Source organism: Hypanus sabinus, chromosome 4 (assembly GCF_030144855.1).
Source record: "Hypanus sabinus isolate sHypSab1 chromosome 4, sHypSab1.hap1, whole genome shotgun sequence".
Classification (NCBI taxonomy): domain Eukaryota; kingdom Metazoa; phylum Chordata; class Chondrichthyes; order Myliobatiformes; family Dasyatidae; genus Hypanus; species Hypanus sabinus.
In genome coordinates, this window is record NC_082709.1 from 180563881 (window position 1) to 180590486 (window position 26606).

At 45.0% G+C, this 26606-nt stretch overlaps 1 protein-coding gene and 1 pseudogene across 1 annotated transcript; one reads left to right on the plus strand and one right to left on the minus strand.

Moving 5' to 3' along the window:
- Positions 1–487: 487 nt before the first annotated feature.
- Positions 488–4295, plus strand: LOC132392192 (ATP synthase subunit beta, mitochondrial-like; annotated as a pseudogene).
- A 9500-nt stretch (positions 4296–13795) lies between these two features.
- Positions 13796–25647, minus strand: adamts1 (ADAM metallopeptidase with thrombospondin type 1 motif, 1). Its single transcript, XM_059968937.1, has 9 exons — positions 24843–25647; positions 23946–24371; positions 23605–23737; positions 22284–22454; positions 21263–21549; positions 19522–19708; positions 19015–19193; positions 18255–18430; positions 13796–16791 (listed from the first exon to the last, which is right to left on the minus strand). Exons 1-9 carry the CDS (start codon positions 25338–25340, stop codon positions 16053–16055), a joined length of 2796 nt encoding a protein of 931 aa, XP_059824920.1. The 5' UTR covers positions 25341–25647; the 3' UTR covers positions 13796–16052.
- Between the last annotated feature and the right edge of the window lie 959 nt (positions 25648–26606).

Sequence of the window (26606 nt, forward strand, 5' to 3'; positions counted from 1 at the left end):
CAAGAAATAAATATTGAGAACATGAAACAGTGAAATAGTTATTACCCCTCAACCTTCAGACTGTTGAACCAAAGGGGATAACTTCACCCAGCTACACTTACCCATCACTGAACTGTTCCCATAACCTATGGGCTCACTTTCAAGGACTCTTCAACTTATGTTCTTGATATATAATCTCTTAATAATTATGTATGTATGTATGTATGTATGTCTGTATGTATGTATTTATTTATTTATTTTGTAATTGCAGTTTGTTGTTATTTGCACACTGGTTGTCTGTCCATCTTGCTGGGTGTGATCTTTTATTGATTCTATTATGCTTAATGGATTTACTGAGTATTCCTGCAAGAAAATGAATCTCAGGGTTGTATACGGGGACATATATGCACTTGGATGATAAATTGATACTTGATATATGGTATACCCCTGAACCTGCCTGAGTGAACCTAAAATTGTTGTCAATGAACAGCAACACATCTTGACGTTACCGATCATGGAACTTATTAACAATATTGCTAAAGCCCATGGTGGTTACTCCATGTTTGCTGGAGTTGGTGAATGATTTATACCATGAAATGATTGTGTCTGGTGTCATCAATCTGAAAGACACAACATCCAAGGTAGCACTTGTATATGGTCAAGGTAGCACCTGGTGCCCGTGCTAGAGTGGCGCTGACTGGATTGACTGTTGCTGAATACTTCCATGATCAGGAATGTCAAGATGTGTTGCTGCTCATTGACAACATTTTTAGGCTCACTCAGGCAGGTTTAGAGGTATCTGCTCTGCTTGGCCATATTCCTTCTACAGTAGGTTATCAGTCAACTCTGGCCACTGACATGAGTACCATGCAAGAGTAAATCACTAGCACAAAGAAAGGATCAATTACATCAGTGCAGGTTATCTATGTACCAGCTGATGATTTGACTGACCCTGCACCTACTACTAAATTTGCCCACTTGTATTCCATAACTGTGCTTCCATGTGAAATTGCTGAATTGGGTGTATATCCTGCTGTAGGTCCACTGGATTCTACTACACTTCTGTGGATCCCAGATGAGCCCCCAATTTTGTTATGAACTGTAACGTTTTAGAAACGAACCTGCAGCAATAGATTACACATGGAACCTGGTTTTGATGTTCAAATCACTGTCTTCATTAGTATCTACTTATAATATAGCAACTCAACCAAGATAAACTAAAGTTAGCAGTGTTATGTGTATATCTGTGTGTAAGTATAGCTCCCAAAATATATTGAGCTTTGGGGAACAAGGCTTAGAGTCTTGAGATGGTAAAGTCAGAAAATTCAGTCATCCACGTAATAAATGATGGGAAAGAGATATTTGAAATCCATGTTGTACTGGAGAGAGAGGGTAAGTACAAAGTATTCCACAGGTTCCACGCTGGTAAAACGAGATAACAGCCACCATAGATCTTGTCCATCGTGATGTTCCAAGTCCACATATGAATTATCACTGAAAGTGACCTGTCACAGGAATTTCATCTTCCAGTGGTTACCACACAACATACCAGGCAAGGGCTACACAAGTGGTCCCCCACAAGATATCCCAAATTCCATTCCTATGGATTATATGGAGTGACAGTCCCATATTCATTGTGCACATGATAATCAACCCACCCTTATGGGCACAGGAGAGTTCCAAGCCTTAGCTGTGACAAGCTGAAGATACCAGTTTCCCCAGTCTCTCTCTCTCTGTTTCTCTCTCTCTCTCTCTCTCTCTCTCTCTCTCTCTCTCTCTCTCTCTCTCTCTCTCTCTCTCTCTCACTGTGTCACTGTATTTTAATCTGCACAGACCATGACAGCCTGTGACTGACATGAAAGCCCCGCCTTGGGCACTTAAAGCGACAGTCCACAGTAAATGAATCCTGCGTGTTTGTAACAATCTCCATTGACTCCTTTCCTCTTAGCCTTCCGTTCATCCAGCTGGGTTTTAGTCTTTGCATCTACTATTTCAAGCAGCTTTTTGTCTCCCACTTGAAGTTCATGCAATAACCTTAATGAATGTGAAGTATGATGATTCAAAAGCCAAATGCTTCCAACTTTCTTGAAGGTCCTTAAATTCTGTTCCAACTTAAAACCATGCCACACTTCACAAGTAATTGCCTGATTAATATATCAGGAGCTTGTGTAACTCTTGGTTCAGCTAGCGGCTTAATCTAGGGGAAGACAGTCCTTGGCCTCGCCAAACTTAAGAAATTTTGTTTGGGTGGATGCTGTGCAAAGTGCCCACTGTTACAAATCAGTACCACGAAATAACAAACAGTACACAATATGCAATTAAACGATTGAGCTTTTTAATTCTTAATTTGACAATATGGTTAGTAAAGAAACAAAAAAAGAAAAGGGCCTATTCTCATGAAACAGTCTAATGTGCAATGCTGGAGCTCACTGATAAGGCCGTTCGTCCACCATTGACCTCCTCCGAGCATTGTTGACCTTCTGACCCTTGCTCCAAGTCCATTCCGTCCGGCGGTCTACCAGTTCTCTCCATTTGCGTCTCCTCTCCTCATCTCTTCCTGGCAAAAGACCAACGACATACCTTCTCCCAGACACATAAGAAAGAACAACATCCCACTCATCGGATAGACTCACATTCCAAAGCCCCGTTATCTCTAGTTATAACCCAAAAATTGCTGCTACTGAGGAACCATTACATTAGCAGTGAAACCTTACGGCACATTACAGTTACTAAAACTGCTGTAGTCAACCACTGCTTTCGTCACTTTCACAATTCCACTGAGCAGCCTGATCCTTCCTTGGTCCAATATGCTTTCCAGCCAGAGGCACAGAGTTTGGCACCAGTGCCTGTTTGCCCTCTGCTGGACAACAGTTCTTGGTGTACAGCATGGAGACAGTTTGATATCATCCAGTACATTTCTTAATTTGCTTTCAGTTGACTTTTTTTGTGGGGTATGTGGCATGCAAATTGAGGATGGATCACCAATCAAATTGTAGTTTTCCCAGCCACTCATGTCCCCACAATGTTGACCCTCCTGTTTTTACCACCTACAAGCCCAATGTGGCTTGTTGGTTGTTGCATTTCACGGATACGAATGTTATTCCCACAGGAGTTATCTTTTATCCATTTTAAGTTCTTAGTTGGATATAACTGCAGGCTTCCGTTTAGTATCTTTGAAAATCTGTTCAATGTCATTTTGTGGAATGACTGAAACATCTGAACCAGTGCCCAATTCCACTTCAATTAATTTGCCATTCAATGCTGGTGTAAGCCATATTAATTATCTATTGTTAGTTTTCTTGTTGTAAATCATAAGGCCACTCAGTCCTGTGTCACTCTCATCATGATCAGGGTTTTCATCAACAGCATGCAGACCAGTTCTCTTTTTGAAACTACAACCTGACATTTTTATTTTTTTCTCTTCCTTGTGCAGTCCACTTATGTTTGTTTGCCTGACAAGTTTTTTTTTGTATGTGCCCTACTTTATTGCATTTTCTGCAAATTTCCCATTTAAACTTGCATTGGTTTGCTGTATGTGAGCCCCACTCACAATGGTATCACAATTTATTTTGCCTGGCCAGAGTCTGTTTAGATGTTGCAATTTTGTTCACATTTACTTTCATTCCTAACTGCAACTCTATTGTGTCTCTGCCTGCTGTTTCCATTGATACAGCTATTTTAACTGCACTTTTAAATGTAAGTTGTGCTTCAGTTAGGAACTATTTTTGAATGCTTTCTTGTATGATTCCACAAACTAAACAACCTTCTAGTGCATCATTAAGCCCATCACTGAACTGACAATGCTCAGACAACTTCTTCAATTCAGCCAGATACTCTGAAATGGACTTCCCTTCCTTTTGATTCTGCTGATGAAACCTAAAACATGCTGCAATCAACATTGGGTTTGACTCTAAGTGTTCCTGCATTACTTTCATAAAATCAGCAAAGCTCATTTTGCTGAATTGATTGCAGTAGTTCAATATCTAAGCTAATTGTCTGCCTTTCAATCCAATGCACATGGCAAAATTGGCACTCATTTCTCATCAGCTATTCCATTTACTTTAAGATATTGCTCAATTTGTTCAGTATTCAATATAGCCAGCCATCTCCACTCTTCTTTTTATGATGATTAAAACCAGGTACTCACTGCCAGTTTGCCCATTTTCAGTCTTTTTATAAAGTCGACCATGTCTGCCCCTTTCAAAGAATACTCGCTCTGCTGTCTGTTTTTACTCATTGTTTCTCGCTGTGCTTTTTTAAACTCAAATGTTTTGCTGTCCTTCAACAGGAAGGTAGTCGCCTTGGGTTCGTTTTAAAGCTTCCTCATCGTCACTGCTACATTTTGTAACTCCAAAACATAAATCTAATGAACACCAAGCTGGGAATAATGCCTTAGTTTCTTTTTTACTTTAAGTAAGGTGAGCATCCATGACACAATGGTGTGACGACATATCCTATTCACATACTTCATACATATATTGATATTGAATTAATTTAAACAACAAAGAATGCTTAATTAAATAATATATTTACAATATTACTGATAAATTAAATAGACAACAATGTACAGATTAAGCCATAAGGCCATAAGAAATTGGGCAGATTAGGCTTTTGAATAATTGTCTTAACTAGACTTTTCCAGTTCTCACTCTTAGTCTTCTCCCGTTTTTCAAGGCAAATCACTTAATATCCTGCAAATCTTGCAATCATTGAAATGTCCAGGAGAGGGAGCATCTGCATTGATTCTGCGATCAGAACATGGACATTTGCAAGAAGTTATTTAAGGTCCCTCTGACCTCTGTAAGAAACAGAACATCTTTGTCTCATTTTATTTATTGCCAGTCTAAATGAATTTGTCTCATGATCATTGACGAGACTAGACATTGACACCTACGGAAAAGAGTAAACAGTTGACACTTTGGGCTGATACCCTTCAACAGGGTCTCAGCCTGAAACATCGACTGTACTCTTTTCCACAGATGCTGCCTGACCTGCTGAGTTCCTCCAGCATTTTGTGTGCAATGCATTGAATTTCCAGTATCTGCAGAATTTCCTGTGCTAGTGAAATGCGTCATTTGCGTTAGCAACCAACACGGCCTAAGTATGTGCTGGGGACAGCCTGCAAGTGTTACTACACATTCTGGTGCCAACATAGCATGCTCACCATGCTCAGCAGAACAACACAAAACATAATAAGCAGCAAAAAAGCACCAGCAAATCAAGCCCCTTTCCACCCACCCACACATGCCTCCAAGGTACTTGCAGATTTGCAGACATTGGCCTTCGACTTCCCCAGTTGACTCGTAGATTCAAGGATTTGCCCATTGGACCTTGACCCTCTGATTGACCTACGGTCTTCGATCTTCAGTATTGACCCCAACATTCACCGAAGATGATCCAATTACTTTACAATCTCTATGATGGATGTAACTGGGAACTTAAAATTTAATTCAGTGGGTTTAAGATTAGAAGGTGCTAACTTTGGAGAAGATCCAGAGGAAGTATACATGACTGATTCTGGGAATGTAAGGATTAATGTATGAGAATCATTTAATGGCTCTGGGCCAGTACTCACAGAAATTTAAAAGAATGGGGAAAGGGGATCTCATTGAAACATTTCAAATATTGAGAAGTCTAGATTGAGTGGACATAGAGAGGATGTTTTCTGTAGTGGGGAAAATCAGGACCAACAGGCAAAGCCTCAGAATACAAGGTCACCCTTTAGAACAGAGATGAGGCGGAATTTCTTTAGCCAGAGGGTGATGAATCTACAGAATTCATGCCACAGACAGTTGTGGAGGCTAAGTCATTGGGTATATTTAAAGCGGAGATTGATAGGTTCTTGATTAATGAGAGTGTCAAAGATTATGAGGTGAAGAGAGGTTGAGAGGTAAAATAAATCAGTTATGATAGAATGGTAGAATGATAGAATAGATGATGGACTGAATGGCCTAGTTATGCTCCTGTGTCCGATGGTCTTATGGTAAACATACAACCAGGTGTGCTAATTCAGCTGTGGTGATGTCCATTCTTAATGGAGAAGAATTCAGGGATGAAAACAACTGACACAAAATGCTGGAGGAACTCAGAAGGTCAGGCAGCATCTATGGAAATGAATAAACAGTCAACATTTGGGCCAAGACCCTTCTTCAGGAGTGGAAAGGAAGGAGGAAGATGCTAGGGAAAAAGGAGGATGAGGGGATGGAGGGGCTAGCTGGAAGTTAATGGGTGAAGCCAGGAGGGTGGGAAATGTAAAGGGCTGGAAAGGAGAGGAAAGTGGATCATAGGAGAAAGGGAAGAAGAAAACGAACAAGCAAGAAGTGCTCGCAGGGATGAAAACACGTGGATTTAATTTCTTTTAGGCTCAAAGAGCACTACAGCTCTGAAACTGGCCCTTCAAGTTTTGATCTGTTGTGTGTTCAGAGATGCTCTTCTGTACACCACTGTAGTAATGTGTGGTTATTTCAGTTACTGTCAGCTTGAACTAGTCTGGACATTCTCTTCTGAAATTCCTCATTAAGAAAACATTTTTGCCCACAGAACTGCTGCTCACTGAATGTTTCTTTTTTGTTTTTCACACCGTTTTCTGTAAACTGAGACTGTCGTGTGTGAAAATCCCAGGAGATCAGCAGTTTCTGGGATACTCAAACCACCCCATCTGGCACCAACAATCATTCCACAGTCAAAGTCACTTAGATCACATTTCTTCCCCATTCTGATGTTTGGTCTGAACAACAACTGAACCTTCTGACCATGTCTGCATGCTTTTCTGCATTGAGTTGCTGCCAGATGATTGTCTGATTAGATATTCATATTAATGAGCAGGGGTACAGGTGTACCTAATATGAGGCCACTGAATGCATTTCTAAGGATGGAGGGCAGCTTCCAGGATGTGGTGTTCACGTGGTTTTGGCGACCGGGTTACTGGCACTGAGCATGGGTCCGTGGCGCAGAAGGGGAAGAGAGAGAAGAAGGGGGCGGTAGTGAGAGAGGAGGGGTTCACACAAGAGATTCTATGGACATGAACAGGACACCCGGATGGTATGTTGCCTCTCAGGTGTCAGGCTCAGAGATGTCTCAGATCATGTCCACAACATTTTGGAGAGGGAAAGGGAGCAGCCAGATGTCTTGGTACATATTGGTACCAATGACATAGGAAGGTAAAGCAATGAGGTCCTGAAAAGAGAATTTAGAGAGCCAGGTAGAAAGCTGAGAAGCAGGACCTTCTGGGTAGTTATTTGTGGATTGCTGCTGGTGCCATATACCAGTGAGGGTAGAAACAGGATGATCTGGCAGATAAATGCGAGGCTGAGAAGCTGGTTCAGGGGGAAGGGCTTCAGGTTCTTGGATCATTGGGATCTCTTCTGGGGGAGATATAACCTGTTCAAAAGTGACTGGTTGTACCTGAACTCGAGGGGGACCAATATTCTCGTGGGCAGGTTTGTTAGAGCTGTTGGGGAGGGTTTAAACTAACATGGCAGGGGGGTGGGAACCGGAGTGAAAGGATTCGGGAAAGGACAGATGGTAAACAAGTAAAGATAGCGTGCAGTCAGACTGTCAGGAAGGACAGGCAGGTGATGGGACTTAGTTGCAGCCAACAGGCTGAGTATCAAATTATTAGGGACGCAGAGTCAGAAAGGACGGCAAATACAGTACTCAAGATGCAAGTAGTAATTCAAACTCAAGACCTAAATGCAAGTAGTATAAGGAATAAGGTGGGTGATCTTGTTACAATATTACAGATTGCCAGATATGATGTTGTGGCCATCACTGAATCGCGGCTGAAGGATGGTTATAGTTGGGAACTGAATGTCCAAGGTTACACGTTATATTGGAGGGACAGAAAGGTAGGCAGAGGGGGTGGTGTGGCTTTACTGGTAAAGAATAGCATCAAATCAGTAGAAAGATATGACATAGGATCGGAAGATTTTGAATCCTTGTGGGCTTAGTTAAGAAACTGCAACGGTAAAAGGACAGTGATGGCAGTTATATACAGGCCTCCCAGCAGTGGCTGGGAGGTGGACCACAGGTTACAACAGGAAATAGAAAAGGCGGGTCAAAAGGGCAATACTATGGTAGCCATAGGAGATTTTAATTTGCAGGTCGATTGGGAATATCAGGTTGGTAATGGATCTCAGGAGAGTGAGCATGTTGAATGCCTAAGAGATGACTTTTTAGAGCAGTTTGTCGTTGAGCCTAATAGGGGATCAGCTATACTGGATTGGGTGTTATGTAATGAACTAGAGGTGATTAAGGAGCTTGAGATAAAAAAAACCCCCTAAGGAACCAGTGATCATAATATGATAGTATTCAACTTGAAATTTAATAGGGAGAAAGTAAAGTCTGACGTAGCAGCATTTCAGTAGAGTAAGGGAAATTACAGTGGTATGAGAGAGGAATTGGCCAAAGTAAATTGGAAGGAGCTGCTGGCAGGGATGTCAGCAGAGCAGAAATGGTGTGTGTTTCCGGGAAAATTGAGGAAGGCGCAGGACATGTGTATTCCAAAAATGAATGATAAAATAGTACAACTATGGCTGACAAGGGAAGCCAAAGCTATTGTAAAAGCAAAAGAAAGGGCACACAACAAAGCAAAAATTATTAGGAAGATAGAGGTTTTAAAAACCTACAGAGAGCAACTAAAAAAAAATCATTAGGAGGGGAAAGATGAAATATGAAAACAAGCAAGCAAACGATATCAAAATGGATAGTAAAAGTTTTTTCAAGTCTGTCAAAAATAAAAGAGAAATGAGAGTGGATATAGGACTGCTAGAAAATGAGGCCAGAGAAATAATCAGGGGGACAAGGAGATGGCAGATGAAGCAAATGAGTATTTTGCGTCAGTCTGGAGTGTGGAAGACACTAGCAGTGTGCCTGATATTGTAGTGTGTGAAGGAAGAGAAGTGGGTGCAGTTACTGTTACATGAGAGAAAGTGCTCAAAAAGCTGAAAGACCTAAAGGTACATAAGTCACCTGGATCAGGGGAACTGCACCCTAGGGTTCTGAAAGAGGTAGCGTTAGATATTGTGGCGGCATTTGAAATGATATTTCAAAAATCATTGGACCCTGCATGGTGCCAGAAGACTGGAAAATTGCAAATGTTACTGCACTCTTTAAGGAGGAAGGCAGCAGAAAGGAAATTATAGACCAGTTACCCTGACCCCAGTGGTTGGAAAGATGTTGGAGTCAATTGTTAAGGATGAGGTTGTGGTTTACTTGGTGACACAAGACAAGATAGTACCAAGTGAGCATGGTTTCCTTCAGGGAAAATCCTGCCTGACAAACCCATTGGAATCCTTTGAGGAGATTACAAATAAGATAGATAAAGAGGATGTATTTGATGTTGGACTTTCAGAAGGCCTTTGATGATGTGCCATACATGAGGCTGCTCACCAAGTTAAGAGCCCATGGTATTACAGGAAATTTACTGACATGGTTAGAACATTGACTTATTGGTAGGAGGCAGTGAGTGGGAATAAAAGGACCTTCTCTGGTTGGCTGCCAGTGACAAGTTGTGTTCGGCAGGGGTCGGTATTGGGACCACTTCTTTTTCGCTGTATATCAATGATTTAGATGATGGAATCGATGGCTTTGTTGCCGAGTTTGCAGATGATACGAAGATTGGTGGAGGGGCAGGTAGTGTTGAGGAAACAGGAAGGATGCAGAAGGACTTGGACAGATTAGGAGAATGAGCAAGAAAGTGGCAAATGAAATATAATGTTGGAAAATGCACAGTCATGCACTTTGGAAGTAGAAATAAATGTGGGGATTATTTTCTAAGTGGGCAGAAAATACAGGAATCTGAGATGCAGAGGGACTTTGGAAGTTCTTGTGTAGAACACCCTGAAGGTTAACTTGCAGGTTGAGTCGGTGGTGAGGAAGGCAAATACCATGTTAGAATTCATTTCAAGAGGTCTAGAACATAAGAGCAGGAATGGGATGTGATGCTAAGATTTTATAAGGCACTGGTGATGCCTCACCTTGAGTATTGTGAAGAAGTTTGGGCCCCTTATCTTAGAAAAGATGTGCTGGCATTGGAGAGGGTTCAGAGGAGGTTCACAAGGATGATTCCAGGAATGCAAGTCTTATCATTCAGGAACATTTGAGGGCTCTGGGTCTGTACTCGCTGGAATTCAGAAGGATGGGGGGTGGGATCTCATTGAAACCTTTCAAATGTTGAAAGACCTAGACAGAGTAGATGTGGAAAGGATGTTTCCCATATGGGAGAGTCAAGGATAAGAGGGCACAGCCTCAGGATAGAGGGGCACCTTTTGAAAACAGATATGTGGAGAAATTTCTTTAGCCAAAGGGCGGTGAATTTGTGGAATTTGTTGCAACATACAGCAGTGGAGGCCAGATTGTTGAGCATATTTAAGGCAGAGATTAATAGTTTCTTCACTGGACATGGCATCAAAGGTTACAGGGAAAAGGCCGGTAATTCAGGTTGAGGAGGAGATAGAAAAAAAGGATCAGCCATGATTGAATGGTGGAACAGACTCGATGGGCTAGATGGGCTAATTCAGCTCCAATATCTTATGGTCTTATTGTTCTAGCTGGCAAAATTCTGTGTTTGGATTGTGGGTTGTAATTATCTTGGTGTGTTACTGTACTATAGTTTTTTTATTACTAGAATGTTGGAGACAGAGGGGTGACCTTATGGAGATTTACAAAATTACAAGGGGCATAGTCAAGATCAAGGGGTAGAGATACGTCTCTACCAAAGGAGGTGTAAGGTGCTCCTTCCCTCTGCTAACCTGCAAGTCAACCTCAGAGAAGTGTTAGCACCTGCTTAGACCACAATCGGCTCACGCGAACCATGGGAGCAGGTGGTACATATAACATGACACATTAATGAACGAATGACAGGAGAGATGATCAGAATCTTTTCCCCCAGCACAAAGGGAGCATAGAAATTGAGAACACAGGATTAAAGATAAAAAAAAGATAAATCAGATGTATCAGTGTCACAGAGGAGTAAAGGGAATTACTGAGGCATTGGAAAAGATCTGGACAAAATTGATTGGGAAGGGACACAAGCAGGGGTGACAGCAGAGCAGCAATGGCTGGAGTTTCAGGGAGAAATTTGGAAGGCATAGGATAGATACATCCCAAAGAATTAGTATTCTAAAGGGAGGATGAGGCAACTGTGGGTGACAAGATAAGTTAAAGACAGCATAGAAACAAAAGAGAGTGCATTTAATAGAGCAAAAATTAGTGGGAAGTTAGAGGATTGGGAAGCTTTTAAAAACCAACAGAAGGCAACTAAAAAGCGATAAGGAGAGAAAAATGAAATATGAACATAAGCTAGTGAATGATATAAAAGAGGAAACCATAAGATTTTTCAGAAATAGAAAGAGTAAAAGAGAGCCGAGAGTGAATATTGGACTCCTGGAAAATGACACTGGAAAGGAAGTATTGGGGGACAAAAAAATGCCAAATTTAATAATTTTCATTAGTATTCTCTGCAGAAGACACTAGCAGTGTGCCAGAAGTTTGAGAGTATAAGGGGGCCGAAGTGTGTGAAGTTCCCATTACTAGAAAGTGCTTAGAATCTGAATGTTCTGAATGTGGATAACTCCCCTGAACCAGATGGGCTATATACCAGGGTTCTGAAAGCGGTAGCTGAAGAGATTCTGAAGGCATTAGTAATGATATTTCAAGAATCACTAGATTCTGGAATGGTTCCAGAGAATTGGAAAATTGCAAATGTCACTCCACTCTTTAAGAAGAGAGAGAGAGGCAAGGGAAAGGAAATTAAAGGCCAGCTAGCCTGACTTCAGTGGTTGGGAAGACGTTGGGAGTCCATCATTAAGGACAAGGTTTTGGGGTACTTAGAAGCACATGATAAAACAGAGCAAGGTCAGCATGGTTTCCTTAAGGGGAAATCCTGCCTGACAGATCTGCAGGAATTCTTTGAGGAAATAACAGGCAGGATAGTTTTTCAGAAGGCCTATGGGAAGTGCTACAGATGAGGCTGTTAAGCAAGATGAGAGCCCGTGGTATTATAGGAAAGATGCTAGCATGGATAAAAGATTGGCTGACTGGCAGGAGGCAAAGAGTGGGAATAAAAGGGACCTTTTCTGTTTGGCTGGTGGTGTATAACAGGAGTCTGTGTTGGGGCAGCTTCTTTTCATGTTAAATGTCAATGATTTGGATGACAGAACTGATGGCATTGCGGCCAAGCTTGCGGATGATATGAAGATAGGTGGAAGGGCAGGTAATGTTGAAGAAATAGTGAGACTGCAGAAGGACTTAGATTTGGAGAATGGGTAAAGAACGGGCAGATAGAACATAGTGGAGGGTCAGGCACTTTGGCGTAAGGAATAAAGGTGCAGACTATTTTCAGAAATCAGAGGTGCAAAGTGAGTTGGCAGTCCTTCTATAGGAATCCCTAAAGGTTAACTTGCAAGTTGGTCTGTGCTGAGGAAGGAGAATACAATGTTAGCATTCAACTCAAGAGGACCAGAATGTAAAGGTTAGCATGTAATGCTGAGGCTTTATAAGGCATTGGTCAGACCACACTGGGTCTGAGAAAAGATGTGGGGCATTGGAGTGGGTCCAGAGGAGGTTCATGAGGATGATTCTGGAAAGATTTATGAGGAGCACTTGATGACTCTGGCCCTGTACACACTGGTGTTCAGAAGAATGGTAGTGGGGGGGGGGGGGGAAGAAATTCTCATTAGAACCCATTGAATATTGAAAGGCCTAGGGAGACTGGATATGGAGAGGATAGTTCTTAGAGTGGGTGAGTCTAGGACCAATGGGCACAGCCTCAGAATAAAAGGATAACCCTTTAGAATGTTGTTAGCCAGAGTGTGGAGAATCTGTGGAACTCATTGCCACTGACGACAGTGGAGATCCAGTCCTTGGGTATATTTAAAGCAGAGGTTAATGGTTCTTGATTAGTAAGGGAGTCAGAAGTTATGGGGAGAATGTGGTTGAGAGGGATAATAAATCAGCCATGATGGACTGGCAGAGCAGACTCGCTGTCTTACGGACTTTATTTGCAAGAAGGTGAAAGGTTACAGTGAGAAGGCAGGAGAGTGGCATTGAGAGGGATAATAAGCAGCTACAATAGAATGACTGAGCAGACTCAGTGGACGAATGGCCTAATTCCGTTCCGACGTCTAATGGTGTTATGGAATTTTCTAGTCAATGGAGCATTACAACACAATACAGACCCTTCAGCCCATGATACTGTGCTGACCTTTTAAACTACTTTAAGATAATCCTCCTTCCCCCTCCATTTTTCGGTCATCCATGTGCCCATCTATGAGGTTCTTAAACATCTCTATAATGTATCTGTCTCTGTCACAGGGAGTGTTGGTAATCATGGAAAGGCACATTCCCATATATTCCATGTAGGAATACTAACAAAGCATCAATAGCACAACTGAGTGACACCACAAGACGAATTATTTTCCCACACAAGGACTCCGTGATGAGCACTAAATGAGAGTCCCCATTAAATGATCACTGAAAGTGGAAAACCCGTGCCAGTCACAACTTACTTGATAAGATTAAACAGAAAGCAGAAGGGCTTAACAAGTTTTGTTAAGATGCCAATTAGTAAATACAGGTGCTCACGAAACCTGGAAGCCCAGAGCTCTACAGCTCACGGGACTCACGATATCCTCTTGGCAGGGCGTTCAAACACACCCTCTACACTGTGTAAAAAAATCACCTACCTTTGACATCCCCCAATCATCTTAAAATTATAAGTGAGAAATATCCCTTTTTCAAATAACATAACTGAGTCTTTAATCTAATAATGTGTAGAATCCAGATTTCACCACACAGTAAAAACAAGACACAAAAATTATGTCAATCACTTTTATTACCTCCTAGTGACAAATTATACTGTATAAATAGTCTATTCTTGTTAAATGTCCTTTGTTTCTTTTTTTAAAAAAGCGATAACTTAAAGATTATATTATACAAAGCTTTAAAAAAATAAATAAGTTTTTGAAATCTGTACAAAATGGTAAATCCTTCACAGAAGGAGTTTAAATACTTTTACTTATAAAGTACCCCTTGCTGGTCTTGGTGCTAGTTTTAATATGTACATTCTTCATGTAACTCTGTGGATTTCAGATTTGTAGCGTTGTATTAATAGCAGCCTGTGAATAGCATAGTTTAAGTTGTTCTCTTTTCATAAATCTCACCCTTCATTTCTGAGGTAGGTGGGAACTGACTTGGTCACAAGCCAAGGGAATGATCGGTACCAGACTATGTGCCAGGAGGGTAGGATGTTGTTGGGCAATACCTTGTGATAAGGTTGTTGAAAAAGAGAATATTTCCCCCCCCCCCCTCCAACCCCACTTCAAGTCCAACTTCACCCTTTCATGAGGACACTGATCTATGCAAGGTTGGAATTTGTGTCTTGCTTTCAAGCTCTCTGTTCTCTTCAAGCTTGCCAACCTTTCAACTGTCCATTCCTATCTACCCTTGGGAAGGTGTTGGTGAGCTTCCTTTTTGACCCACTGCAGGCCACCGACACTGCTAAGGGAGGGAATTCTGGGATTTTGACCCAACCACAATGGCAACGTTGAGGTCAGGATGGTGCACGGCCTCCTGTCCTCACAAGGGTGGGAAGTGAGGATTTGGACCGATTCATGCCTCCTGTGACCCCAGGCTAGAACACAAGAACACAATGGCAAAGCCCCGAACAATGCCCTCATATTCAGGTGCGAATGACACTAATCAAACTTTCCTTCCTTTAGTTCCAAGGTTTTGTACCCACCCATTTATCTTACAGTATTCCAACCCAAAACTTACTCCGTACTCTTTTCACACTGGGAAAGAAGCCAGGAACTGGCAACAAACCAACCACCAACCCCTTCAGCTGTCCAATGATGGCAGAGCCATGAACTCTCATTGAAACCTACTGAATATTGACAGGCCTAGACAGAGTGAATGTAGGAGGATGCTTCCTATAGCGGGGGAGTCTAGGACTAGAGGACATTGGGGAGGGTCCCAGGGAGGTTCTCGAGAATGATTCTGGAAACGAAAGGGTTAATGTATTAAGAGCCTAACTCTGCTCCTATATCTTATGGTCTACTTGATACCAGATTATTATTTAGTACCAATGGTAATATCAGATATTGTTCTCTGTGGGGCATGAGTGAGCATCAAGTACAATACCCAGTGGCATTAAGATTCAACTCTCAATAACGCTGTGGGAACAGGAATATTTAGAAATATATCTAAAACACAAGGTCATTTCCTCAAAGAAAGGAACATTCTAGAAGAAACAATCTTGGTTATTTTGTAACAAAAGGTGATACTTATGAACTAAGGAATTCCATACTTATCTAACTAAGGAATTCTATACTTATCTAAGAGCAAATACAAATCTGATTTCACTGTCAACAGTGAAATATATCTGAATATTAACAAGACTACTTGTTGTGAGAGAGAAACAATGCAAGCATTGAGCTTCTCATCTCTCCTGCCCCCCCCCCCTCCACTATCTACCAATCTGTTATGACTAACTCAAACATTCATTGTCAAAGGGAAATATGGGTGGGACGACCATCATGTCATGCCACATGACAATGGATTCGGACAGCCTTTCAGTGCATTTAGGTTGAACATAAATCTTATCTGAATTGGCGACACCCAAGGTTCTGCAGATGTTGGAAAATGTCGAGCAACACACACACACAAAGCTGGAGGATCTCAGCAAGTCAGGCTGCATCTATGGAGTGGAATGAACAATTGACATTTTAGACCACAAGACATAGATTTAGGCCATTTGGCCCATCCAGCCTGGTCATGGTCGACTTATTACCCCTCTCAATCCCATTCTCCTGCCTTCTCCCCATAGCCCCTTTGGCACCCTGACTAATCAAGAACCCATCAACCTCCACTTTAAATATACCCAATGACCTGGCCTCCACACCCTCTGGTTAAAGAAATTCCTCCTCATGCCTGTTGCAAATTGGCAGAGTGAACTCCTGATAAAATGTCAACTGCTCACATCCCTCCATAGACACTGCGTGACATGGTGAGCCCTTCCAGCTTTTTGTGTGCGCGCTGCTCATCTGAATTGTCTTTCTACTGAAGTTGATTCCTTAGTTACAAGCCTGCACAGTGCAAAGGCCAATCAAGTGCTTTGGCTTCTTTGAAGTGTTGCAGCTTTCCAGCGGAAGCACCTGACCATCGCGTGTGACACATTTCAGAGACCTCTTCCTAAAGCCCTTCCCACAAGTCTTGGAGCAGGCCGACCACTCGCCAAGCAGCCACCTCGGGCAGGGCACGTCCGCGCACAGCCGCAGGTCATCCGGCTTCAGTTCCCTCCTGCAGTCGCTGGCCGGCAGCCCGTAGTTACCCAGGCACTGCACCGACCGGCGCTGCAGACCCAGCCCGCAGGTCTTGGAACATTCTCCCCACTCTCCGATCACCCACTCCGAGGTCACCGTCTCTCTGATGGCGTTGAAAGACAGCTTCTTGGGGCTGGACTTCGCCGGGTGCTGCAGCAAGTCTTTCTTCACAAAGAAAGTGAATTTGATCCGCGGGCGCGTTGAGTCCCCCACTGAGAGCACCTCGACCACGAGGGGCTCTTTGAGAGCACCAAAGCTGCGAATCCTCTCCAGTGAGACTGAGGAACCAGTGTACCTCAGGTTTGTGCCGTGGTACGAGATGTCCTGCTCCAGAGTGGACAACGTGTATTCTCCATTCAGGAGGTAGGTGCCGTCAAGTTTCTTCAGTGCCAGATAGCTCCCATCGTGCCTTGTACCTCGAACACTACGTTGCTTAATGTCAATGTTAGTCGCTCCAGCAGGGATGGTGACAACTTCTTGGTAGCCGGGTCTGTCAAAAGAGAAGAAAAAACAGGGTCAACTTAATCCAATGCCTTTCCTTTTCAAAGTCATTAAAACCACTTTCTCAACTCTCCCTGTCCAAAATCAATGTCTGGTTTATTTCAACCTTCACTTTTGCAAACCAGGAATTTGATGGATGTGATTATACATGCAACATTGCAAGACGCAGGAGCAGAATTAGGCCATTTATTTATACAGCTAGGGTGCCCAAGACTTTTGCACAGTACTGCAGTAATTTAGGTATTCCATTACACTACTGTTACAACCCCCCCCCCCACAAATTTCATGACATGAGATTGATGATAAACCTGATTCTGATATGTGTCTATTGTGGACAGTGTGGGAAGGGGGCAAGGAGAGGGGAATCATGGCTGGGGAAAAAGGGGAAAGGAGAAGGGGAGGGAGCGGGAAGCACCAGAGACATTCTGTAACGATCAATAAACCAATTGTTTGGAATCAAATGACCTTGCCTGCTGTCTCACGGCTGGGTGTGTGTGCCAACTCTTGGCACTCCTTCTCTGCCACCTGTCCCACACCCCTCCCACTGCACTCCACCCACACCATTCCCAACATCATTTGCTCCTACCAGGTTTATAAACTCGTTCTCCACTCCATGTTGATAAATACAGTACAGTTCCAATGTCTCAGCCATCCTAGCTATATACATGTGCCCAAGACAGTACTTTAAGGGGGAACCTTAGGAGGTACTACTTCACTCAGAGTATGGTGTGAGTGTGGCATGAGTTGCCAGCAGAAGTGGCAAATGCTGTAAACCGCAGAACACAACCTTGATGTTGCTTTTGGAGGCTTGCGTGCCTCGATGACCCAGAGGGCTATCTTGGCTGGAGTCAGAGCTTTATGCTTGGCTCATGGTAGGGGCACCCATGCCAAACAGGTCAAAGGGTACAGACCAGACTAACAGCGGTCCACCGGGATCAGGGCCTGACTGGTCAAAAAAAAGTTACGTAAACAGCAATGAAAATTCCTTCCATGAGGTCAAAGACAAGACTAGGAAGAAGGACTGGCGGTGTTACAGGCAATTAATTAATTAAACTAGTGGTCAGTGTAATGTTATTACAGTACCAGCTGTAAGACTGGGTTTCCATTCCTGTCGCTGTCCGTTCATTCTCCCCATGACTATGTGAGTTTCCTCTCACGTGCCAAGGATGCACAGGTTGGGGTTAGTAACGTGTGGGCATACTACGTTGGTGGCAGAAGCAGGTGGTACTTGTAGGCTGCCCAGCATGTTCCTTGCTGATTTGATTTGACACAGACAATGCATTTCACGGTGTGTTTCCACATTCGCGTGACAAATAAAGATAATCTTTTAAAATTTTTAAGACACGTCAGCGATAATTCTGATATTCCCTTCCAAGATATAAATGAAAACTAGCGCTCGTAGCAAGATTGCATATAAAGGAAATTAAAAAAAGGTAAAAAGGGAGCTCTTACTTTGAACGTTCGAGAGAACCGGTGATCTTCTTGCAGGTTAAACCTTTGCCTTTGCACACGCCACACTTATCAAACTTCTTGTTGGAGCCGATGACTCGGTCACAGCCAGCCTTGACACACTGCCCTTGGACACAGACGGAGGTGGAGTCCGGACTACACGGAGTGCCGTCAGCAACCTGCCGAGGAAGCAGAACACTTCTTTACAAAGCTGGATAAAGTACCTGAAACGACCTGTGCAAGGGAATTACTCACAAGATCGTTTCAGTGTATTGGAACAGTACAGCAGTAGTCACTTTGGCCCGAAATCAAGCTGCCAAGCTAGCTGATAGTTAAATGCTTAACGCAACTAATCACTTCTGCCTACACAATGACCTACGGGCCAAATGCGGAGGCTGAAGGTCTGTTGTACGACCATGACCACTAATGGGAATGAGGGATAGTACTTTTGGCAGAGTAATCAGACTTCCCTCCGTTCCTTGGGACAGGGCTGGTGCATTGCCTGAATAAACACTCCACTCTGCTGCCAGACACGCGTGAACATTCACCCCAGGTGCCTCGCGTGCAAATTTAAATAAAACGAACTTCACAGGTGGGACAACCTTCACATTTGCGATGCCCTTAAGAAGTGACAAGTTCTTGACGTGCATTAAGATGACAGAATTTGTTCCAGCTGTCCTTTAGTAAACGGAAACCCTACAGCTCCCCAGAAAACCAGTCGAGCAAGCGGCTGAAGGGAGCGGATTTCCGACGGAAGACGTACCTTGGGCTGAAGCACGAAGTAGTATCCTGTGCCCTTTGCCCGACAAATGAGTTTGCACCGATCCTTCGGAGACACCCCGGCGTATTTTGGGATCCATTCGACTGCCGGTAATCCCCCAAAGGCGGTGGACTTCGAGAAGTCGTTGTGAGCCTCGCACTGCTCTTCACGGAATGTTTTGCCTGTGTTGCACAAGAAACAGACGGGGTTAAGGTCAAGGACGCCAGTCAGCTCAAGGTCAAGTGCATACAGTTTCAAAGGCCAAGCGTTAGCACAGTGGAGAAGGAACATGCAGAATGACTAACTGCACTATAGCAGGTCATAGAGCCTTTCAGCCTATCTAGTAAATGCCGAACTATTATTCCGCTTAGTCCAATCGACCCGCACCCAGACTAAAGCCCTCCATCCCCTTCCCATCCCTATTCTTATCCAAATATCTCCTAAACGTTGAGATTGGACCCGCATCCACCACTTCCGCTGACAAGTCACTCCCAGCACCCTGGGTCTTACCGTTCTTGTACGGGCAGTCCATGGTGTTGCAGGACCTGTACTGTACTCTCTTCCCTTCGCAGTACTTCCCGCCGTTCCTTGGGACTGGGTTGTCGCATTGCCTGAATGAATACTGCACTCCGCCGCCACACGTGCGCGAGCACTCGCCCCAGGTGCCCCACATTCCCCAGCCGCCGTGCACAGGGGTCTGTGAAGACAAGTAAAGCAGGCAAATGAGACCAAAGCTGGTAACAGAGGTAAATACACACACACAGAAAATACTCAGCACGTCAGGCAGCATCTACGGAAATAAACAATCAGTCGACTTTTCAGGCCGAGACCCTTCTTCATGACTGAGAAGGAGAAAAACAAAAAGGAGTCTAAGACCAGAGGACAGCACCTCAAAATAGAGGGGAATCCTTTTAGAATGGAGATGAGGAGGAACTTCTTTAGCCAGAGAGTGGTGACTCTGTGGAATTCATTGCCACTGGCGGCTGTGGAGGCCAATCATTGGGTATATTTAAGGCAAAGATTGATAGATTCTTGATTAGTCAGGGCATGAAAAGATACAGGGAGAAGGCGGGAGACTGAGGTTGAGGGAAAACTTATCAGCCGTGATGAAATGGTGGAGGAGACTTGATGGGCCAAATGGCCTAATTCTGCTTTTCCATCTTATGGCCTTACCATCTGGAAGGAGTTGCCCTGGAGCTGAAGATCAGCTCATAAGTCATTTTGCCTGGCTACTCAACACTCATTCAAGTGTGCACAAGGCCATAGGACATAGGGGCAGAATTAGGCCATTCAGCCCCTCAAATCTGCTCCACCATTCCATCATGGCTGATTTATTATCTGTCTCAGCCTCATTCTCCTATCTCTACTATAACCTTTGATACCTTTACTAATCAAGAATTTGTCAACTCCTTTAAATCTATCATCCACTTTAAATATACCCAGCACTGTCTGTGGCAATGAATTCCACAGATTCACACACTCTGGCAAAAAAGATTCCTCCTGGTCTTTGTTCTGAAGGGATGTCCTTCTGTTCTGAGGCTGTACCCTCGGGTCCTGGACTCCCCACTACAGGAAACATCCTGTCCACATTCCACTCTATCTAGGCCTTTCAATATTCGGTAGGTCTCAATGAGATTCCCCTCCCCCCCCCCCCCCCCAAACCCTCATTTTTCTACACTCCAGCAAGTACAGGCCCATCAAAAGCTCTTCGTACATTAACCCCTTCATTCCTGGGATCATCCACGTGAACCTCCTCTGGACCCTCTCCAATGCCAGCAATCCTTTCTTAGATAGGGGGCCCAAAACTGCTCACAATATTCCAAGTGTGGTCTGGCCTATGTCTTACAGATCTTAACCAAACAAACGTTTGTTTTTAAAGCCTCAAGCACGTGGCTCCTTCTGCTGCAGGAACAATACCTTTGATCAGTACTGCCGGTTCCTTTTCTATCCCTGAATGTTCTTGCTATCCAGGAATCTGTTGTGCCTTTTCCTTCCCTTGGCTGAGCCAGGCCTCTTGTGCGACAATTCCACGTGGCTGGCTATCTCTCTGCAGATAACTGCACGGAGCTAACTTTGGAAGTCTGAGGAACTGTGGACTAAGGGGAGCTGGGTCCAGAAGACAGCCCGAGGCTGTTATATACAAAATGGGCATTTATAACCTGAGGGGAACCTGAACTTGCACCAATTAAACAACTAACACAAGCAGGATCTGCGCGCAGCCGGGGAGAAAGCAAAGCCGGGAAGTACGTACATTGTAATCCTTCACGCTGGACTGGTTGACACATCTCCCCTTGATGCACCACTTTCCCTCTCCGCAGCGGGTGCCGTCAGCCCAGGGGAAGTGCTTGGTCTGGCAGATGAGCATCTCACCCGACATGCCAGTACACCAGAGCAGTGAGCAGGTGTTGCCGGCGTCTGGACAGAGCCGAGAGTCTTCCCCAAAAGTCAGCTGGCACTGGCGGTCTGCGTCATAGGTGGCCCCTGGCATCTCCCGGGGAAGCTGGATGGGCCTCTGGGGCTTGTCCAACAGACATTCTCCTGAGAACAGACAACCATCACCTTATGGTCACACCAGCTCAACAAGGTTGCTTATTGTCATTCTTCATTACCAGCGTAAAAGAGAACAAAGTGATTGTTACTCCGGATCCGATGCGGAGTACAAACATTTGCAAAAAGAGCACAAAAACCTCACAGTAAATATAAAGGCAATTCTATAAAACACAACGGTTTGGTGTGTATATATCTATACCAACTAGCTTATAAACAGAGACTGTCTGTACAGAAAACGATGCTCGGTGCAGGAGTATCTGTACATAAGGTGACTCATACAGGAAATGATAAAGTGCCAATGTGATCCTTGGCAAGAGGAACTCTTCTAGGTAGCAACAGGGTGCAGGAAAATGTGCATTTTAAAGGCTGCACTCAAAATAAATAAAATCAGCTGACTACGGATAATTTTTTTTTAAAAGATGCAAATTAATTTCAGAAAGTGCAAATTACGCTGGAGCAACTTAATGAATAGATAAGTTAATTACGAATTGAAATAAAGTATCATAAGGAGGAAAAAAGCATTGATACAATTGGAAATTAAGAATTGAAAAACTGGGCAGTTTGAAGACTTATTGCTGTTTGCAGTTGGTTCCGTGGATAATTTATTCTTCTGTTTATTAATGATTATGCCTGTAATTGATGATGTATACTTTGCTAATATCCATAGCCAATAAAATTCACTGCCTGGAAAACTAACTTTTCCTCGGGCCAAGAGCTCTTACCGTGCCCATTGTCCAGGAAGGAAGTGATCATGTAAGCACTGCAGACAGACCAGGGTTGGTTCCGATCCAGGTTGGAGAGCGTGGATGCCATCATGTGGGAACTGCTACTTGTCAGCTGGACAGAATGGAGACACTGACGGGCATCATCGTGAGGCATGTTGAACACGTGTCCTAGATGGTGGGAAACAAGAGGAGGTGCTCAATGTTAGATTTGGACAGATGCCAGGTGATGCCACTTGTACCCTACACACCTGCCTTAAACACAAGAAAATCCCCAGATGCCGGTAATCCAAAGCAACACACAAAACGCTGGAGGAGCTCGGCACCAGTGGAAAAATGTAATCAGCCGACATCCTTCAGTACTGCACACACCCATGGCACAAGTTTCACCAGAATTGTCACTATTACACCACACTAGTGTGGTGGTTAGTGCAATGCTCTTACATTGGGGTGGGTGGGATTCCAGCGTTCAACTCCTTCACGATCTGTAAGGAGTGCTCCCCCCCAACTGCGTGGGTTTCCTCCTACACTCCAAAGATGTACCGGTTAGTAGCTTAGTTGGTCATTGTAAGTTGTGCTGTGATTAGGCCAGGGTTAAATAGGTGGGTTGCTGAGCTGTGCAGTTTGTTGGTGTAAGGGCTTGTTTCATGCTACATCTCTGAGTAAATAATAGAATAGGACCGCATAGGAACAGGCCCTTCAGGCCACAATGTGCCAAGCTAATCTACATTCCCCCCACCCCCCATCCTCATGTTCAATTCTGTGAGCCTCTTAATGCCACTTGGGTCATCCCTTCCAGGAGCCCGCACTTTTAAGAGAAATCCATTCCACACGTTCCCCTTCTCATCTTACAGCTATCTTGTTTAACCAAAAGTTCGCAGAGTTTGCCAGAAACTGGGGCGGCACGCTAGCGTAGCCGCCTTGCTGGAAGATCAGGGTTCAATTCCCGCGGCTGCCTGAAAGGAGTTTCTACCTTCCCAAGATGCTGGCTGGACTCAGCAGATCAGGCAGCATTTTGTGGGCGTGTGTTGCTCGGGATTTCCAGTATCGCCCGTGTTTGCGCGTTCTCCCCGTGACCTTCCTCACACACGTACATACAGGATAAGTTGTGGGCATACTATGTTGGCACCGCAATCGTCGCTAATTTGAGGCAGACTGCGCGTTTTACCGTATGTTTCAATGTTCACGTGACAAATAAAGCTGATTTTTCACACCAATCTGATTATCCGTGGCCAATGCGGCCAGATCAGGAATTTTAAGGGCGGTGCTCCTGCAACGCGCGTCGGGGGCGGGGTGGGCTTCCCGAGGCGGGGGCACTCACCCAGTTCATGCGCCGCCGTGAACGAAGCTTGGAGTCCATCGTCTTCGACCACGGAGCAGCTTCTGCCGGGGTCGCAGATGGTCCCCACGTCGGCCATCCCCAGCGTATCGCACGTCTTGGCTCCGCACAGATCCTTCAGTGGCAACAGACGAAGATGGCGTTTAGTGAACCAGCGGGCAGGGGGTGGGGGTGGGGGGGGGGTTAGAATGAGCTCTTAATTAACGCTTCTGTCGCCAAAGGGCTCGGGTAGAGGGAAAAATTATAAATGGTACGACTTTAAAAGCTGCTTCGAGGGTGAACGCGAATACTGATGGGCTGCTGTGGATGGGGATTTGACTTACGGTTCGGGTGAAGAGGATGGCCGTGTCGTAGTGCTCGGGGTTGCGGTCGCTGGCGACGTTATGCTGCCTTTGCCAGCTGCAGAAGGTCCTTAGGGTCAGGGCGGCGTTGGAGGTCACGGCGGGACCTTTCTCCTTCTCGTAGACAACCAGGATCTTCACCACCACCAGGTTGATGGAGTTCTTGATGCTGGGGTGCTTGTACAGCTTGGCGGCCACCGACATCAGGGTCAGGAGGTAGTGCTTGAGGCCGGCGCCGTGAAACTCCGCCATGGACTGATCCGCCACCAGCAAGGTCTCCACGTAGCGAGGAGAGGAGACGAACCGCTTGGCTCTGCGGTTGCCGGCCGTCGCGGGCGGGGCGGGGTTTTCCTCCGGGGCTGGACGCTGGGACTCGCCGCCACCCTGGGCTGCATTCTGATCGCTGACCTGGGACAATCAACAAATAAAAGCCATTACAGTCTGACACGCACACCCGGGGTTAAGTACAGGACAGTCTTCCCGTCAGAGCAGCGATTTGGGGGTTTAAATTTCTCACAGTGGCGCAACCGGGAGAGCAGCTGCCGCGCACACCAGTGTCCCAAGTTCGATTCCGACGCCGGGCGTCCCTGGAAATTAGCTGATGCAAGTCACCCTTAAATTGGGGGGTTGGGGGGGGAGAGAAATAATACATCTGTGTGTGTGTGTGTGTGGGGGGGGGACTGTCACTGGAATCTGGAAAATAATTGTGGACGGGTGGGAAAGGAGAAATAAAAGATCTAAATAAAAACAAAACGGGCCGGGCAGCATCTGCGGATGCAGAAGCAATCCCTACTGCGGAATTGCTCCGCGTGGAGTCTAATGGGCCGAATTCTCCTCCGTCAAGGGGGTGCAGAGAATCGCAAGCAGCCGCCAGCTCACCCCGCACTTGGAGCCGGTAGAAGGTCCCAGGCTCGTCCTCCGGATCAGGTGCGCTCCAGCGCGCCCAAGGGTGCTCTGGTTACTGGGCTGGATGTGGTACTGGTGTCCGGAGACCACGAAGGCGCCCAGGAGACCGTGACAGAGGCTGAGGGCTGCCACGGAGTCGGGCAGCGAATTGACCGTGCCGGTGTAGAAGCAGTGACCCAGGTCGCCGTTCTCTTCCTCGACCTTCTGCCCGGCCTTGCCCAGCCTCTGCAGGGTGAGAGCGGGCGCCAGGAAGCTCCGGTCCGCTGCCAGCTCCAAAGTGAACTCCTGTCCGAAAGCCCGAAGCCGGTAGGAGACCTTCTCCCCCAGCTCAGTGGCTCCATCTTCTCGGGAACCTCCCTGTGATCCGCCGCTCAACTGCTGCGGGTAGACGAGGTTTTCTTCCGGGGCCGTTGCGGCAGCCCGAGCGGGGCTGAACATCGCCAGGATAGGCAGCAGAACCAGACACAACATCTTCAACAGATCCACAATCCCCAGCAGGAACTCTGCAGCCGCCGCCTCAAAACTTTTCTATTGCAAAACTTTTCTTCGACTTCAAAGCACTAATTCGACAAAAAAAATACAAAATGCAGTTTCTCTCCCGGAGATTGGATTAGAAATAAATAATTAGTAGGATCAGTTCTGGATTGTCTAAATTCTCCTGCAGCCGGGTGCACAGATTTTATATGGTTGCTCTCTCTTTCCCAGCGCCGATGGGTTTTTACGCTCCTTGGTTTCTGCCGCTCTTCGTGATCCCGGCGATCCTTTTATACACCGCTCGCTCGCCTTCCGAAGCAGCCCCTCGCCCGGGCCCCCGCCCTCTCCTTTCCCCATCACAAGTTTGTAACCTATCCCAAGCAAGTGCGTAAGCGAGAGCCGGAGAGTTCCAGCTGGCTCGAAGCCGACCACTCCCAGGGGCATCGGAAAGTTAATCGAGTAACTCCCCCCTCTCTCTCTTTCTCTCTGCCCCCCTCTTTATTCCGTGAAGCCCCGAGCCGGTCTGTGTAACCCCTGTGTAACGCGCTCTCCCTTCTCCTTGCACACCCCGGAGTTGAAGTCCTGCGAAAAAATCAGGGGACAAAGAAAAACGTTCTTTGCCCAAAGTCTCCCAAACAAAATAAATGTAAACGCGAATCGCTCAATTTCTCCGTTTCAAGTTAAAAAAAAACTGTCACGTTTCCGGTGACCGCCATCGACCATTTGAAAATCATCTTCAGATTGAAAACTCGGTGGAGAGAAGAAAGAGCGAGGCCGCCACAGGCTTGTGCCTCTTAAGGCGGATCTTGCAATTATCGAATTTTTTTTACAAGATTTACCAGAAAGATCATTGAGAATTGTTTTAAGGGTATTTCTAAGGCCGCCAGACCACAACAAAACATACAGATTTTTAAACGCAGATACCGAGATCTCATCTGCTTCGTAATGACATCCATAGTGAAACATGTTTCGTCCACCTTAAGAAAATCTCGGCGAGTCTGCTCCTTTGCTTACCACTCCCGAATCAAACTCAAAAGTAATTACACATCTGGACAGAACTAAAGTCTCCCTTTATTTTCCAAAGACTTAACTCGATGGGACAAAACCCTGAGAAAACAAAATGGTACTAAAATGATTGCAACTTTATCAGCTAAAACAATATCTATTTAAAAAAAAGCATTTAAAAGAATGTTATTATCGATGCTCAACTTAATGAATAAAGATTAAACCGGATTTATTTGGTTTGATTTAATTTCTTTAAAA

Bases quoted from the DNA above. Each gene is read 5' to 3' on its own strand.
- adamts1 (XM_059968937.1), bottom strand. From the start codon at position 25,340: ATGTTGTGTCTGGTTCTGCTGCCTATCCTGGCGATGTTCAGCCCCGCT. The intron at 19,709-21,262 runs GTACGTACTTCC...TTGTCTTCACAG, and splicing joins CCAGCGTGAAGGATTACAAT to ACCCCTGTGCACGGCGGCTG. The intron at 19,194-19,521 runs GTAAGACCCAGG...TGTGCAACACAG, and splicing joins GGACTGCCCGTACAAGAACG to GCAAAACATTCCGTGAAGAG.